This window comes from Amblyomma americanum, chromosome 2, assembly GCF_052857255.1.
Source record: "Amblyomma americanum isolate KBUSLIRL-KWMA chromosome 2, ASM5285725v1, whole genome shotgun sequence".
Classification (NCBI taxonomy): domain Eukaryota; kingdom Metazoa; phylum Arthropoda; class Arachnida; order Ixodida; family Ixodidae; genus Amblyomma; species Amblyomma americanum.
The window spans coordinates 146,551,468-146,569,937 of NC_135498.1; the positions used below are offsets into that span (position 1 = coordinate 146,551,468).

The 18,470-nt window shown below is 44.7% G+C and overlaps 1 protein-coding gene across 1 annotated transcript in view; it reads right to left on the reverse strand.

The window, feature by feature from the left end:
* Positions 1-12,786: 12,786 nt before the first annotated feature.
* Positions 12,787-18,470, reverse strand: part of LOC144121871 (rifampicin phosphotransferase-like) — a 148,366-nt gene continuing 142,682 nt past the window's right edge. Inside the window, exons 39-40 of the mRNA XM_077655290.1 lie at positions 16,448-16,522; positions 12,787-13,073 (exon numbers count right to left, since the gene is read on the reverse strand). Coding sequence (XP_077511416.1) covers positions 13,000-13,073; positions 16,448-16,522 — 149 coding nt within the window. The 3' untranslated portion in view covers positions 12,787-12,999. The remainder of the gene's footprint in view (positions 13,074-16,447; positions 16,523-18,470) is intronic.

Genomic DNA, 18,470 nt, shown 5'->3' on the forward strand with positions numbered 1-18,470 from the left:
ACATTGCTGTGAACAAGGTTCATTTGCTACTTGTTTGGATCGCTGATGCTTGTAGTACTTTTTTTACGATGCCCTGAATTGTGCTAATAGAAACACTCATTGCGAGTTGAGAAATAATGGATCATCAACTTATGTATTGTGTATTTTTCAGTGCGATTATATTTTGAAGTATAACCCTGGTTTCCTATTTTTAAGGGAAAATTCTTTGTAGCAGAATCTGCACTGCTGTCTACCTTCCTTCTAGGCAGCTACAATTCTGAGAGCTAGTGCCTTACTGACTGGCGTCTTCATGGCACATTCTTAGGTAAAATATTTATAAAAGTACCCATCGAGGCAAGTGCGCTTCCGCGGCGTCCAGCACTACAATGTTAGCGCAGCAATATAAACAGAAATGATTGCGAAGAGCAGATTGCACGTTCGTTAATGATAGGTTTCCCCTTGACCATCTTGACCAGATATCGAACGAATCAGTTTAAAGCCACTAGGTGCGTTATGGAAAAAGGGAGATGGATTCGATGAGATGTTGTCCTTGAGCATCTTGCTACATCCGTGTATTGATCTCTTGTCGTCGCCAAATGGAGCTTACACAGTAAGGAAAAGCTCCGTGGTCTCGTCACTGTTACGTCCGGATCCTTGTTGGGAAAAACCCAGTCATAGTACAATTGTACACACTGGGATTTGCGTTCATTTCCTTCTGAGGCAAACCACGTGAGGCATTATGCTTGGGCTGTTTTGTGTACAATGCGAGCACCAGGAATTTGGCGGATCCGGTGGTCGTCGATCATTGGGAGTATTTTTGAAAACTTTGTTGTGCCCTTTCCATCAGCGCACTATATCTTCGGTCAAAGATTATCCTGACAATAGCCTTGTTTATAAACACTTCCATACATCTGCCGATATTGAGTGGGCTCGGGGCCTCGCCCTTCGGTATTCTCATTAGTATGGCAGCCTTACATTCTATTTACGTCGTCGCCGCAGGGAGGTTGGATCGTCGGTGTAAGCCTCAGTCTGATCGGTGAGGAAGGCATCGACAGCTAGACTGTACGCACGCTCATTCCCTGTATCCCCATGACTGCCAGCACACCATTCTATGTGGATTTCTGGATTATGTGCCTTTGCGAATGTCCTGAAGAAGCTACAGCCCGTATTCGCCACAGATTCGGTCGTTGGTGGTTTGGTGACTTGCCTGAAGTATCGAGTGCATCGGTGCATCTTTCCGTCGTGTTTTGGCCATGGTCAAGCTTGTAGCGCGGACTAGGTTTTGGCCGCGGCCCATGCCACGGCGTCTAATTCCATACTGCTGCGCCCGTCGCTTCTTCATAGACATTTGTGTAGGCTCTCTCGGGCATCTTTACTCTACACGCTTCCTTAGCATCTCTTTTCTGCTATACAACAGTTCGTGAGCACATGCTATTGTTCGTATTTGACTTGAGCGATTCCTTGTGCTATTGTGTTCGATGCATGCTTGTATCTTTCAGCTGTTAATTACGGCAGCGGCCTGGTTGTCACTGACTTATGATGTCCCCGCGTTCACTGGATGTGATTTTTGGGGTTGCGTCCGGGTTTGCCTCCCATTGAGAGTCGATAAAAATGAACCCTTATTTTTGGACTGATGCTTGCTTTCAAACGTCCTCCTGCACAAAAGAAGCTTGTTACATCACTAGCCACCGCAGTGTAACAGGATCATTGATGACGGCTCATGTGTTCATTCTAATTTTGCCCTTACCTTTGAGTGTCCAGAAGAGATGCCCACTGCAGGCCGAGATATTGAGTGTCCGACCCACAGGGTTCGCATTCACAGTGCAGTAGGTTCTCTTGAAAGCGCAAAGCTTCGTAAAGATCATAACATAAGGAATCATAACAATGTTAGGGCACGTTTGTTTGTTGCAATAAGGCCGTATAAGACTAAAGGTACACAGTAATTAACGGCCGGTTGTGGATTCCTTTGATGTAATGCTAAATCGAGGCTCCCGGTTAGATGCATTTTTGAAATTCCTTGCATTCTAGCCTTCAGATCTTGGCATACTGTTTCCGCCAATGTGTGAAACTAACTGCAATGCCTTTCCAACGGAACGAAACGACGCAACAGGCGATGGGATTTATGCCCTACGCATGACTATGGCCGCTTGGTTGCTTTGTATATTCAGGACTAAATTACGTCTGCATTTGAAATTGAATATCTGTATGTATTCCGCGCGAATATAGCTAAAAATATTTTGGGGACCTTCTTAACCACTTTCTTAAAGAAAAAAATGCACCAGTATTCAGGTTACATCCTTCTGTGTTTACAATGAGTAAGCAATGGTCTTGCGCTTCTCTCGCGAAAACTCCGGATGGAATCGGTTCCATCATCATCATCAGCGCGACTACGCTCACTGCAGGGAAAAGGCATTTCCCATGTCTTTTCAATTAACCCTTTTCCTCTACCCACTGCGGCCACCGTATCACCGCAAACTTCTTAATATTATCGGTCCTCCTAACTTTCTGCCGCCATCCGCTACGCTTGCCTATTCCTGGAACGTACTGCACTAGCCTTAAGGACTAGCGGTTATCTTGTCTTCGCATTACATGCCCTGCCTAAGCCCATTTATTCTTCATTTTGAATAAGATGACATTAATCCGCGTTTGTTGCCTCGTCCACTCGCCTGCTTCCAGTCTCTTAACGTTACGCCTTTCATTTTGCTTTCCATGGCTCACTGCGTTGTCCTTAACTTAAGCTGAAGCCTTTTCGTTAGACTCCATGTTTCTGCCCTGTAGGCGAGCATCGGTAAGATACAGCTGTTGTACACTTTTCTCTTGAGGGATGCTGGTAAACTGTCATTCATGATCAGCGAGAACCTGCCATATGCGCTCTATCCCATTTTTGTCCTTCTAGTTATTTCCCTCTCATGATCCGGGTTAGCGGCACTATCTGCCCTAAGTATTCCTTTAGCACCCCTAGCGCCTCGCTATCAATCGTGAACTGCTGTTCCCTTTCAAGACTCTTGAACATCACTTTGGTTTTCTGCATGTTAGTTTTTATACCCACTGTTCTGCACTGCCTTATGCCTTATGACGCACCGTTCCTGGTGATGTTGCCGATCTCACATACGTGCAGAAATTTGAATGTCCTCTTGACAATTTGTCTCGGGGGCGTTTCACTTGTTGCTATGAAGTGCCCAACTTGATTGCATTGTTCGATGTTCTCTCCCTGTAACGACACTCAAGCGAGGGTTAACAGCATCAATAAATAAATAAAACAAATATATAGCAATGATGAGTGGTCATCTTTTAGAGTGTTTGAGTACCTTAAATTGGATTATTATATGTGACTATACTAATCCAGCAAATTAAGCCACATTAATTCATTTTCTCGAGTGGGCCTAGTTCCAAATTTTAAAGTCCTTTGTAATGTTTGGGAGTGGGTCAACTTCCAAATTCTGGGGGTCCTCAGATTTTCAAATATGGCGATGCCGTTTGATTGCTCCACTGGTGGTGACGTGGTGTTCATAGCGAAGGAGGAGGAGGAAAACTTCATTAAAGAAGAGGTCTTAGGTATGGGCTGGGGGACGTGCCCATCACCGCGGTGGGCTCCTCTTCTAGGCCGGACGCCGGGTGGCCGACCGACGATGTCGTTCGGCGACCTGATCGGCCCACTCCGTGACTCGGAGTTGAACCTCCGGGTTCGAGCTGAACAGCGCGGCCTCCCACTGCGAATGGGCAGAGAGCTGCAGACTCTTCGATGCCTTGTCTTGATTACATGAGTATAGAATGTGTGGTGTGTGTGTGCCTTATGGCGTCCGCATAGAGAACAGACGGGGCTAAGCTGCTCTGGGAAGCATATGGAGTACATGTACGGATTGAAGAAAGTGTCTGTTTGGAGCTGTCGCCAATTCACTTGTTCTTTACTTAGAGATCTATGTGGTTCAGGGAAGATTTGGTTTTCTTTCTTGAAGTGGGTAGCAATTTATTTGTAGGTCGTCACTCGCTCCTTGGCCGACCTGAGCTCGGCCAAGGAGCGAGGATTTGTAGTTAACTCCGAGTTAACCTCCCAGTTAACTACGAATCCTCGGAGTAATTGTTGCGCCGCCTCGTTTCCAGGATGGCCCGAATGGGCGGGGACTCTGATCAATGTGATGTGGCGGGTATTGGAGATTTTTTGTAAGATTTTTATGGCGGCGGAGTAGGCGCTTTTTTTGGCAAAAATTCGAATTGCGGTTTTAGAGTCGCTGATGATGTGTTTGGCAGCGGTGGAGGTAATGGCGAAAGCTATGGCAGCTGATTCGGCCTCCTCCGGAAATTTTGTTTTATCGATTGTCACCGAAGCGGGGGGAGAACCTCTATGATCGACAACTGCCAAAGAAAAGGCGTCTCTGTCTGCATATTCTGCCCCGTCCATGTGCGCCTTGTCTTTCTGAATTGAAAATATTTCATGCAGTCTTTGTGCCCTAGCCTTTCTTCTGCCCGCAACATGTGTGGATGCATGTTTTTGGGCCGAGGATGGACTACTAAGTGTTCGTGCACGTGTCTTGGAATTGGCAAGGTGTGTGCTCGGATTCCTTCATATTGTACTCCTGCTTTCTTCAGGATGAAAAGTCCCGTTTCAATGCCTGATAGTCTGTCGTATTGTGGGATGAAGTGTGCTTGCATCATTTCCGCTAAGGTACGTGTTATCAATTCCTAACTAGTAGTTTTTCATTTGGGGTATGACGAGGGAGGTTGAGCGCAATGTTGTAGGATTGTAGAATTAGAGAATCCAGGTCGTCTCTTTCTGTGACTATCAGGGTGACGTATGGTGTAGAGTAGATGGCTCTGCTAAAAATGAAGGCTTGGATTAGTTTCCTGGTCTCGGCTTCTTTAACTCCTCCTCGCCTATTCGCGATGCGTCTGATGAGGAGGGAGATTTGTATGACGGTGTTTCTCAGTTTCTTAATTAGTATGTCTTTTTTTGTTTGACTGCATCAGCATTACCAGGCTTCTTAGTGTGTCCACTTCTGTGATGGCTGCCCCTTCCGCGTAGATTTTGATCTCAGGCGCTTTATTCTTTCTTTGACGTTTTGGCTGTAGGATGAGGACTTAGATTATTTGGGGGAACACGCAAGTCCCGCGGCTTGTTCCTCCTCTACTGCTACATCTGCCGCTTGTTGCAGCGTATCTTGTATCGTGCCGATTCTCCTCTTGTTGGTCCAAAGGGTGATGTTGTCCACGTACAAAGAATGTTCTAGGTCTGGGATTTTGGCGAGTTCGTATGCCATTTTCATGCGAATTATATTGAATAAAGAAGGGTGAGAGGACCAATCCTTGCGGCGTTCCTCTGTCTGCTAAACCTAAATTGTCGGGTTTGATTGAGTCAATTTGAATTTTAGCAGTTCTATCGGAGAGAAAGTCATTGATGTAGTTAAACGTTTTTTTCGCCTACATTCAACGGTGAAAGAGATTCTAGGGTTGCTTTGTTTTTGACGTTATCAAATGCTTTGTTTAAATCTAGAGCTAGGATTGCCTTGGTGCTCCTGAGATAGGAGTTCGTTTGCTAGACTGAACATTATATCCTGTGTTGATAAATGTGGTCTAAAGCCGGCCATAGTGTTTGGATATAAATTCTCTTCGGCATGTGCGACTGCAGTCTGTCTGGTATGACGTGCTGTATCAGTCTTCCTATGCAAGAAGTAAGCGAAATAGGTCTGAGGTTTTCGAGCGCGAACTTTTTTCATCATCATCATTTATTAACCCTTAAGGGTGTGTGGGGACATTACATCCATCCCGCTCAATTCATCCGCTAAATTCATCCCGGTTTTGGGATGAATTTAGCTATGACATGTTTCCAGGAAGCTGAGAGTTTTTCCTCCCTTCAATACTCGTTCGCAGAGTCAGTGAGGGCTGTGATGGAAGTGTCGTCTAGGTTTCTCAAGCGACCCTCTCAATCGCATTAATGTATCGCAGGAGTCCTCATACCACTAAAAGCGATGTGGTCTCGGTAGGCGGCTCTTTCGAACACAGCCACCGGTGAGGCTTGTGGGACCCAGGTCGCTCTTCCCGAGGTCCTGTATGGCTCATACGCAGCGCCAGGGTGGGCATATGGCAACTGCATTGTATTTGGCAGCGGTGGGCAGTTTGCTCAAAATCCGGTGAGCAGGTTACCAACTGCCACGCTTGGCAGGCTGTGATGACGTCATATGGTTGCGTTACCTCTCTCGGCCAATTAGCACATTTCGTGACAGAGAAGTCAGAAAATGTTTGGGAAGAACCTAAGCAGTCGCATTAGAAGCTTTTTTTTGGGACCATCTATCAAGAGGATGAAAATACATTCATAATATGCCTGGGAGCTAAGTGAAATGTCAGAGGGACGGTGGTCCATACCAAGCTTCGTGGAGCATGTAAACAGTGGCCGGGTATGCTACAATACTGCCTTCCACGCACGAAAGGTGTCGTTTTAGAATCACATTGCCCTTTCAGTTGTGTCTTCGAGAAGGTCGCCATCAGTTTTGCAGCTTGGCGGGAGCAGCCAATGCAAAGATGCCGAAGGAGGGATGTGCCGAAAGGAAAGTTGCAAGTATAAACGACGTCAGGTTATAGAGTAGCCAGAAAGCAGAAATTGGAAAAAAAGAAAAAAAGGAGCTATGCGGGCCTTCCCGAAATCAGATGTGCCAAATGCGGGGGGGGGGGGGGGGGCAAGGACAAGAAAGCGTCCTTTAGCTCCGGAAAGAGGAAAATGTGCTGTCTCAAAGAAGGTTTAAAGCTATCGTTCGCCGCAGTACCTCACGTATGCCTTACTTTACTGCCAGGTGGTTATCATGCGGAACCTCCAGCAACTCCCCTGGACAGCGCGGAATGCTTGTGAGCTCGCGTCTTGGCAAAAGCAAGCACTACTGCGGCATCGCACATTATTGCAGTAATACATTTTGATTGTTCAGGATAGAGAGTGAGACTAAAAATCACGGGGGAAATGAGAGCCTCAACACTTTTTTTTGCAGGTTATAATTTGTTCAGGTCGCCTTATGGCAGTCTCTCAGGCGGTTATTTTCGGTTCATGAAAACAATTGTCCCGCATCATGACGTCTGCGCAGGCAGTGCCGAGGGGCTGTTCCTGTAATTCGGCTATTATTTGCGTATGATATTCCTGCCACTGATCAATGTGAATGCTGTCTGTTTTGACGACATAGCTAGCCACTTTCCTTGATTATGATCGTCACGCTTTTCTTGTATGAGATTTCAACATACACGTGTTATCGAAATGACCGTCGTGAGCACAGCTGAAGTAGCGATTAGAGTGCCAGATAGTGGCCATGCATCAAAGAAGACGCACAAGGTACAGGTATTGGTATTCTGAGACAGGCAGCTTTCTCTTTCAAGCGCATACCAAGAGGCTGCCACGTTCATTTTGACAGAATATAGGTTTCTGCAGCGTGCCTTAATCGGCAAGATAGGCTCTTCTTAAGCTTAATGTTTTTCTGATAAGCGATGGCGTTTTTATTATACGTGTTAAGACAGCCTTGTAATCTCGCATGTTCATGCGAATTTTATTACATGCAGCCTGGGAGGAGTTTAGAAAGAAAGTTTGAATGGCAGCCATTGAGAATCGCCCATATATGCTTGCCGTAAAAAAATTCGAAGGGAATGTGCTCCTCAAGAGCCTTTATAACCTTCATAAGCTTAAATTCTAGGGCCCTGTCTCGTACAGACAGGAGATTGCAGCTGTGAGGCATCGCCTATAATATTTCTTGTGGAACGGTACAGGACCCCCTGTGTTCTGTCCCGCACAAGTCGTGTCTTGTGTTCTGAGAAACACACTAGACAGGTGTTGCTTAACCAAAGCTGGCACGCGGCTTTCAAGAAAAACTAGGCACACCATTGCGGATGTTGCCTGGTCACAAGCACGAGTGTAATCATTTCGACTTTCGGAAAATACAACTCCCTCTTTACTGCTTGCTTGGAGAATGCTCAGGATGAGCTCGTTGCACACTTCCAGTATCTTGTTAAACCCCTGCCGGTTGATGAGAGCACGCAGTTGCGTGGCTTTGCAACGTTCGAAATTCGTAACGATGAGAGCTATAAATTGTCCTTTTTAAAAATGTCACGAGAAACGACCTTAGAGGCAAATTTTCAAGCCAATTCTAATCTATGCTTTTTCCGGAGCTTTCAAATCCAGACTAGTGGGAGGCCGCATTGCTCAGTTCCGACTCGAACATATAGATCTGGGTTGTGACAAGAGCCCCAGAAGTCACGAATGCCACGGGCTCATGGCCACTTGAGTAAGCTATAACCCAATACCATCTGCTACTTTTCTGGACGGAAATAAAGTTAATCCTCCTCCTCCTCCCTATGTTCAATAGCTACTACACTGCATAAATTACAATGAATGTAATTCACTATTTGCAGACGTTATCTTTTCTGTAAAACCACGTTCCTTGGTCTTCCCTCGATTATTTTTGTTTTGCATAGAACCGCTGTGTACGACAGCATTTTGAATACTGCTGCAATTTAAGGTTTTCGCATGTTAGGTACCAGATTAAGGCATTAGTACGTGGAGATGACCTTGCATTCTTCCGTACTGGGAAGCAAAGCATCGATGATATTTTTTGTTAACAGGAAAGTATCGCTCGCTTCCTAGTGCACATATAAATCGTTCCGAGTGTCCTGGTCTATAGCTTGGATCATGGTGATCTGCCCCAGCTGTGGTTTCCGTAGTTGCATGGACACTGTGCTACTCGAGCATCATGGCGTACCGGATGCATAAAGTTGCGAATAACGCGTAGCGCATTTTCAGCGCTATGCTGAGATTTTGTCTATCATTTTTTTGAAGAACATCTTGCTGGGCATGTTGGTAACTGTACATTTTTGGTTACAAGCGCGAATATAGACACAACACAAGGCAGATAGACGAGACGGAGCGCCCTCAAGGGACTGCGCGCTCCGTCCTGTGTTTCTGCCTTGTGTTGTGTCTGTTTTCGCGCCTGTAACCAAAGTTTGTCGATAATGTTCTGTGGACATTTGGAGCCGCTTCTGCCTGAAAATTGTTCTTAGCCACAACGATGTATTAGTGTTTTTCAATCATTCATTAGGCTAGGCTTTGTATTCAGCGCATCCACTGCCTTTGCGACTAATGGGTCTGGCACTTACTTTGAGCGTATTAAAACTGCCGACTTTCTGAGGTCTGTCACCATTGCTGTAGTTTACTCCATGTTTATCTGCTACATGCGTTTCATGCTCTTCTCAGACGCTTCACATGGTATTTTTCGTGCGTGCTTGCGGGCTTATGTACCCATGATTTGCAGATCGTACTTATGTTATGCAGTTATTGTGATAGCCCTTGCTTTTCTTTGCGGCGATTTTTGAGTAAAGTTTACCTCTGCAATAACGCACACGCACACGCACACGCACCGCACCGCACCGCACTACACTACACTACACTACACTACACTACACTACACTACACTACACTACACTACACTACACTACACTACACTACCTTCGGAAAGCACGACTGAGCTGTAATTTGCTGTTTATTCCTTTCAAGTTAGTTTTCCTGCTCAGGTTTTGTCTACAGTGACGTGGAAAAATTTCTTTACGCTTGCCTCTACCCATGTTCTGCTGGATGAACGGTGGCCAGCGTGCACATCTCTGCGCGCAAGTCTAATGCTGTTACGAGTGCTACGAATTCTGCTCTTTTTCACATTGCGTGCACTGTGATCTTCTTATAAACGCGACTTCACAAACAGGACGGTTTGCGCTGTCTGTATATTGCCGTGTTTGTGACGTTTTCGAAAGTATGAAACACTGTTTTATTAATTTAAAGATGCGATGCACTTCCGGGATGTCGTCATATAGGTTCTAAAGCGACACGTCAATTTGACTTCGCATACGCTGGGTATCTGACTGACGTGTTGGGTACCGGCGTCCCAACACGCTTTTCTTGTTGGAGTCACAGCCTAAAAAAAACTTCATGATAAACCGCCATTCTGAGCTGGTTGGCTTACCAAAATTAAACTTTTGCCAGACAATAGCACCTATCACAGATTTCTACTACCAAAATAAATAAAAGCCAGACTATCCTCTGCATTTTTATCACATACTCAGCCTTGCCCCTGTTTGTGCGTGCGTGGGTGCGTGTGTTACGAAGTGATTTGTGTTGTTGCGCTGATTTGTTGTTGGTTCCTTGTTTTCATGTAAACAGTTCTTGTACACAAAAAATTTCGCTGTAGTAAATGCTACGTGGAAAGAAAAAGCCCAGAAGTCTTCCCAGTTTGAAGACCGCGAGATCAAATAAGGTAAGTTGAATTTTTTAAAACAGAACAGCGCGCGCTTAATGTTTAATGTAAATTTAATGTTTCTTCCAACTCTGATCATATCCTTCAGTTACGGTTACAATAACAATATCACGCAAAAATTACACCGGATATAACCATTCGAGATAACTTTTTTTTTCTGTTTAAACAGGTTTTTCTGCAAACGAAGTGTTCGAAGCACCTACTGAGGGATGAACAGTTAAACCCATTTCATTTAGTCACGAAACGGGCCAAAGCATGGCCAATGCTCTGCTATACTAATCCGGCTCCTGCTGTTTGCCCCTGTTTTCTCGAGTTCAGTACTGCCTTCCGTGGCGCCGTTTACTCTCTTGCTTGGAATTTCATGATTGCACGTTCTTGGGCATAAAAACTATTAAAAATTTCCTACCGTAGTCTCCTTTTTTTTTCATTCCATGAGTGGTACAGAAGGCACGAGTGTAGAAAGATGGATCGGGTTGTAAGAAGTATAGAAAAAATTCGCTAAGATTTTTCGCTCAAAGGTGTCACTGCGCACGCGTACAACAGCTGCCACAAGTAAAATAAAAAATCCAGCGAAGCGCCACAATTTGGCGCTTGTCAGCTGTTAGAGCTGTTTGCCAGGGCATCGAAGATCGACAGGCGGGGTACACGAACTTAGCGCGCGTACACCTCCTTATCTCGAGTAAGACAAGGGAAATAGTTTGCGTGCACTAAGGAATTGATGGGCGTGTTTGTTGGTGCAAGACCGCTGACTAAGACGCCAAGCACAGAAACGGGTCTAATGAAGTCGGGAGGATGGCGGGTCGTCGCATGCATCAAGATGTGTCCGGGTATGCATGTGAATATTAGGTGCATAATAGGAATGTACACGAATCGCGTATAAGCTCACAAGACCGGGGTACTGTCTGTAGAGTTGATAGTTGGATTGTGCAATCTTGAGTGTGTGGCAGTCAACCTTAATGTGTTAAAGTGCCGCTTTGTAATTAGTGGATCTGAGGCATCATCAGCAGCAGCCTAACTACTACTACAGCAGGACAAAACCCGCTCCGATATCCCTGCAATGACCCCTGTCCTGTACCGGCTTCGGCATCCTAATCCCCGCAGGTTTGATAATCTCTGCTTCCCGCTGCTATGCTTGCCTTCTCTTGGAATTCAGTCCATTAGCCTTAACGGCCATCGGTTGCGTTGCCTTCTCATTACATGTCCGGTCCATTTCTTTGTCTTGATCTCGAATAGGATGTCATGAATTCTCTTTTTTTTTCTGGCCTACTCTGCTTTTTTCTATCTGCTAACGTTACACCTGTCATTCTCGTTTCTATAGCTCGATAAGTTGTCCTGCACTTAATTTCAAGCCTTTTGGTTAGCCTCCAGATTTCTGCCCCGAACGTCAGTACCGGCGAGATATCATTGTTGAAAACTTTCTTCTGGAAGGTTAGTGGTAAGCTACTATTAACCACCTCAATGCCTTCCATACTCACTCGACTCCATTTTTATTCTCCTAGTCATTTCACTATCGCGTTTCGGGTCAGCAATTACACATGCCCTAAGTAGAATTATTCTCTGACAACTTCCCATGCCCCGCTGAGTATCGTAAATTGCTGAGTCTTTCCGACACTATTCAACAATTGTGTTCATATTGCGTTTTGGACCTACCATTCTCCTTTGGCTGTCTCAGTCGTCGATAATGATTTCTAACGAATGCAGAATGAGCGGGACAGAAGTAATAGCATTGCAGATGGCTGGAGTCTTGAATGAGAGACGGATCCATCGTGACCCTGAATGGACACTTATGAGCGCGTAATAAAGTAGCCGCTCTTGCTGTACTGGCGCGCTATGCGCTTACAACTCTGGCTTGGCCTGCCAATCACGCGATATAATAAATATACAATTCCTACCAGCAGCGAACCCTTGTGGGCTGATATTCATAAATAGTAAATAAACATGTATATAACTCCAATTAAGAATTTAGGAAATTTTGCGGTGTCCCTTGCGTTCTTAGCTGATGCGATTCAGTATTGGTTGATTTATTCGTCATGTAATATTGTTTGGACTAGGAATTACTAGTCACAGGGGAAGATAAAACTGAATCGATCTGAATCACAGGCCGAACTGAAGCCGGAGCTTTCAAAAAGAATTGCGAATATTTTCGTCTGAACTGCAACCAGCAGAAAAACAACTTGCACATCGAAGTGTCGTGCAGGATTCGTATCACTTCCAGCGCAGATATCGCATCTTTATTCCTGAACTGTTAGATCAGCGTCACATGTTGTAACAGTGATCGATACACAGGGACACATAGCGCTCGTGGTGTTATGCGTTGTAGGGGATCAGAAATACGCTCGCATTTGCTGTTAGCGGTAGCTTTATGTAGCCACATGCGGATATGCGAAGGAAGCAAAGGGTGCCATGTATGTCATTGAGGCCGAAGAAGAGGTGGCGAGTGCTTTCGGGCATTTCAGGCAACAAGAGCAGACAGGGACCAGTCTTCTACAATAGTGGATGTAGATTTTTAAATAATATATAACAGAATGCAGCCAGAGTGAACTTGGTTTGTCTGCCACTTTAAGGGAGGTTTGCGGAGGACAGATGGCGGGATTTTATTATTTACAAAAACACTTATTCAAGACATGTACGGAGTTCCGTATTGTTTATACCTAAAACCTAAAAAAGTGTTTATTTCCGCTGAGTTATTCCCATGATTCTTGAGGGTGTAAGCATATGAGGTAGTCATCGCTATCGGCACAACTTTTGGCAGGTTTCAGACTTCCTCTGTTGCCGGCGGTGATATTTTCCTGATGACTCCAGTGTTTCCATCCAGCTGGATATAATCACCTAGGGAAATGAATGACGTGCACTGCTGAAAACTTTTAGCGCCTAAAGTATTGCATATATATTTATCTCTTGTGGTCGCAAGATATCGCGACTTCCCTGCATGAGCGGAAGCAGGGAAACGTTTATAGGTGCTATTTCTTAAGAGTGAACGAGCCAAACAGTCAGGAAGAGAAAATGACAGGCACACATGCAGAACTACAGGACTAACAGCCACGCCTTGTTCAACAAATACCTCCCTCAGCAAAGCGAACAGAGTATGCGTAGCGCAACCAACCATAAATAACCGATAATCATAAATAGCCAGGAAATCGATTGCCAGTGCTCTAGAAAACCAAGTTGTTTTTTTTTCTAGGCAACTGACCTCTGATATTTTGATGCGACTGCCATCCTTTCTAATGTAGTAGGCTCGGAGAATTTAGCATTGTTCTTTGCCCCAGCCTCTTCCAATGAAGCTGACAATGGTGAACAGCGTATAGCAAGCTCACATATGACAATGCCAAGGCAAGTTTGCTGCGCAGGCAGGGTCCAAAAAGCACGGTTTTCGTGCAGCTTATAATATATACTGTGGCCGGTGCGACCTGGTCTGGTGTCAGAGGAATCTTATACACGCACGTGCGGCACATACCGCAGAAAAGTTCTCATGCCACTTTGTGCAGACTGGATTCTTTTACCTGGCGCGTGAAGTACGCGAGAACTATCTCAAAACCTTGCGAGGAGCTGAAAACACAAATTTTATTAAGTCTCTTCTAATGTATTTGTCATAAATTTAACGAATCAGGTCGGAGAATCCAGTGTATATGACTCAGCATGCGAACTTTATGGAGACATGTGCCACGTGTGCGGTGTATCACATCGCTATCGTATGCGACAACGCTAAAATCAGGCAAACAGACCGCTGTATCAATGATAGGCTGCGCGAATGTCACGCTTCCTTGGATCGTATTGACGGAGAAAATTTGCCTCACTTTATTGTCGCCATGGGTACGGCTGCTACCCGCTGTTCAGTAACGCCAGCTTTCTTGGAGGAGGCTGGGGCACAGCAAAACACGAATTTCTGGAATTCTCGATACCAGTATGGATGGCGAAGATTGCATCAGCGAAACCTCTACCTGCTTGTTGGAAAAAGATTTGAATTTTAGACCATTGACAATAGATTTGCAGCCTACATAACAGTGTTGGCTGACTGTTGGTGGTTCTGGAGATGCCTTGTTAATTTTGCGTGGGAGACGTATTAGCTTAAGGAAAGCAGAGCTGCCTTACGAGTTGTAATATATGTGCCTCCGTTTTCTCGTATCTCGTCTGTTTCGCTAATTACCTGTTACGTATGCACCAACTGACTCATATTTCCACCCTCCTGCAGAGCTTTCGCTTTTTATGTCATTCAGAAACGTATAATTCAGACATTTTATTTTCTAATAGAATCATCCGTTCATGACATAAAGGTTTAAGGTATCGATGTATTAAGCACTTTTCTATTCTGAACTGTTTTTATTTTTATTTGGGGTGCTTTGACTGAACGCAGTTATAACAAATTTATCGTTGTGAAAAACATGGTGCTATGTGCCAAGAAGTTCATTACGGTCATCCAGAATACTTTATGCAGCGCCGCTTTTTACTCTACGTAAATGTACCTTAACTACTTTAGACAGTGTGCCTAAACTAGCTAAGGTACATTTTCACCATCTATTAAAGCATATCAATAAAAACCGACTATACTGCAATATTTCATACCATTTTATACTGCAGAAAGAACACAGAAAAACTTGTTCCTACAACTTGCACTAACTATTCAAAACAGAAAATCAGCTGTCAAGAACCTCGGGCTCTAAATGGTCTCTCTCTCTCTACATGTTGAATTTATTCTATATTAACACCTTTTTTTATTAAAGTATGAAATGCTATTTCAAAGATAATTTCGTGTAACAGCCTCAAAGTTGCTTGCCTTCGTTTTTGAACGCTTTTACATTACAATATAACGAATATTTCCTTTCTTTCTTTTGTGCGACCATTACTTCTGGCTGAGTGTCTTGTATTTTTTATTTCTTTTGTTGCGTGTGCAAACTGCATATAATTTTCTGTAATGCTTTTATGCTCTGTTATGTCCAACTATTACATAATATGCGAGCTTTTTCTCTCTAAACATTTTTCTTTTTATGACACCGCGGTGGATCAGTGATTACGGCGCTCTGCTACTGGGCCGGAGTAGCTGGGTTCTAAGCCAACCGTGCCGGCCGAGTTTTGATGGAGGCGAAACGCATAAAGGCGCCCGTATACTATGCGATGTCAGTGCACGATTATTTTGGAGCCCTCCACTACGGCACCTCTTCCTTCCTTTCTTCTTTCACTTTATCCCACCCTTACGGCGTGGTTCGGGTGTCCACCGAGACACGTGAGACAGTTACTGCGCCGTTTCCTTTCCTTAAAAGCCAGTTTTTTTCCTCCACTGTACTGCAGAAAATACAAGGGATCTGAAGTCTCGCCAAGCGCACCGTTGCTTCATATTTCCCATGCTTATTTTAGAGAAAGTAAAGAATTTGCACTTTGATATTGTCTGGACCTAGCACAAACATATCATAATCGTTACACTTACCTTTGGCTGAGGCAATGGAGGTTTTAACTCAAACGTGCTTTAGATGAGCAATTTTATCGTGAGTACAAACACTTTTAAAATATGTAATCAAACAAAAATTAAATTTCAGGCCTACATGCAATATAACACATCACGTCCAACACGCAGCAATGAGAACTCGACAAGCGTGCTTTCACAGTGCCGAGCGAAAGCTTACCAGTTTTTTTCCCCCCAAAGACGGCATCCGACTTGGACGGGCTTCAGCGTGACGCGGTGTGCGTGACAAATCATGATTCTTTCATATCTAATTTCGTGTATTACTTATAAGCGTAGTGTGGTAGTGGTTTTATTAAAAATAATAGTAAAAAGGAAGGAAAAGATTTTTGCTAGCCCCGGCATCTGCCATCGATACTGAAGCACCTGAGCTGGGGCAGCGGAAATAAAGGACAGCAGGCAGAATGGAGAAATGAAATGAAAGAGGTGAGGGGACAGGAATAGAGGACAGGAGGAGAAGTGATATGTACAAACTATTTACACAATAAGAAATGTGTCCAGGTTGTGCGCGTGATCTTGCTCATTTTCCCCCTCTTTTTCTTGTTCTAGAAACGCAGGGCATTTATCGTTGGCAATTCTGTGCTCGCTTCTTTCTTTGTGGCATCGCAATGTACAACGATGTATATGAATACAACTCCTGCCTTGGCTACCAAAAGGAGCCTGGCCGCATTGAATAAAATAATTAAATATTTTGTCTGCTTTCTGCTTAAGAACAGCATGAAGTGACGCATGCAAAATAGGGGATACGTACCGGTAGCCAGCATAGAGGTGATTCCTTCAATCCCAACTACGCATGGAAGGCCGTACTCGCGAGCAACGACAGCGCCTGAGGTGGACAGAAGAAACGCTCAGGTAGTTGCGGAAATGGAGAAGGGGACATTACCAGGAAGTCAGAAACTGCGTTCAGCCAGTTATATTAAGCCTAGTGGCCAATAGCGCTTCAACAGCAGCCACTCAGGTATTTTCTTTCTTACGGCACGGATGATGCAAAGCGTTATTTTTGAATGTTGAGAGCCATGCGCCACGTGGTGGTAGCCAAGGAAAGTAGAAGCTGCTGTCCTGATTTCCTGGTAATGGGCGACAAACGAAACATTGCTATAAAGAAAAAGCTGCCGGCTGCAGAAATATACAGTCATAGCTCAGCACCCCCCTTACCTACACAAGAGTGAAAGTTCAGTCTCTGACCGTGTCAAAAACGGTAGTTGACGTGTCGGAACCCTTAAGGTTTCCTTGGCAATGAGGAACTGGCCATGAAAGAAGCAGCTTACGAAGTCTTGACTAATCGTTGTAATTATTTTGCATAGGCCGGTTTGAGGTTTTCCTTTGTTCTGTTGGCAGCATTCGGCGTCTTCTGTATTACGAGGGATTCTAGTTGCAGCCACGCTGACATATTTTATTTTTTCAGTGGAAACTAGTTCTCTGTCATTCCAAAGAATTTCGTGCCGTATTTGTGGATATTCTGCCGCAACACTTGAGGCTGTTCGACTCCTGACGACATCATTGCGATGCTTTCCCAGCTTCCTGGGTTAAATTTATTGTCCCCCTGATGTACACTGAGTCACAATCGTCTCAGGGTATCTTGTAAACAATTCCGGAGGGGAACTTCGTGCGAGACAGAGCATCTTTACATTTATACGATCAATAAGCAATTTTCTAGTTGCCTGGAATGTACGAAACCGCTCCTGGCTTGAGACGTGATGATTCTGTTTCATTTTACGGGTGCTCCGGCGGCGAATGCTGGTCGGGTTGGCTTCTGAGCAGAGTTTCAATAAACTTTCCCAGGCATGAGTTACTTTCCAAGTCGCTTTTTATCATCTCAAGCTCATCCTCGACATTTTTTTCATCGAAACGCGTGCAAACTGCCAGATTCACAAGCGACATCACGATGGAGTGTCTGTGGGCTAATGGATGCGCCTATCTGATGTCGAGGAACTTTCAGGAGTGAATGGGCTTCGTATAAAAACTGAACTTCAGGCCAGTAGGAGTGCGTGTTATCAGGGCGTCAAAGAACGGGATACGTTCATTGCTTTATACGTTCATTGCTTTCCTCTTAAACCATGAAGTTGATGGAGGCCTCTACTTTGTCAGGTGATCCACGAAGCGTCAAATTTTCCTCTTGTCTAGGATGCCGAAGCAGTCGTCGACATACTTCAGAAACAATATCGGTCAAGGCTGGAAGTCAAGCAGTGGGTTTTCTTCGATGCTTTCATTACTAAGTTAATTGTAACAGTGCTTTTATATATCAGACGTGGAACTGTAGCTGGCTACGGCGACAAGTCAGCAGGTGTCATCTGTGCTTGTAATTGCGGTATTGGCACATAAATGACATATATTAGCATCAAGGTATACAGTAAGCTTCTACCTTCAGTCAGTCTCACTTGACTATGTGGGGCCGCTGTTGCAAATCAAGGTGCACCACTTCTTGCCCCGAGCGGTAACCACTGCGAAGCACTTGCGAAGAACTAGGCTCAGCGGTTCTCGCCAATCTCTTATTTTGTCGTCCCCATGCCCTCTTGACTTCTATGTCCACCTCTAAAGCCCTTCTTCCGTCATATGATTAATTCGTCATCGCATGAGCAAGCCAACAAAGCCTTGACTCCTTTAGATTCCTCCGATGCTTGTCATCTTAAACGTACCCCTTATGTGGCGATTCTGCACTCAATCCAGCCTCGTCACACGGCACATGCCTTTAAGCATTCTCATCTCAATCATTTGCACCTTCTGCCATTCTTTTTCTCAAGTCTGTGGTTGTATTCTGCAATCATGGCTGCGAG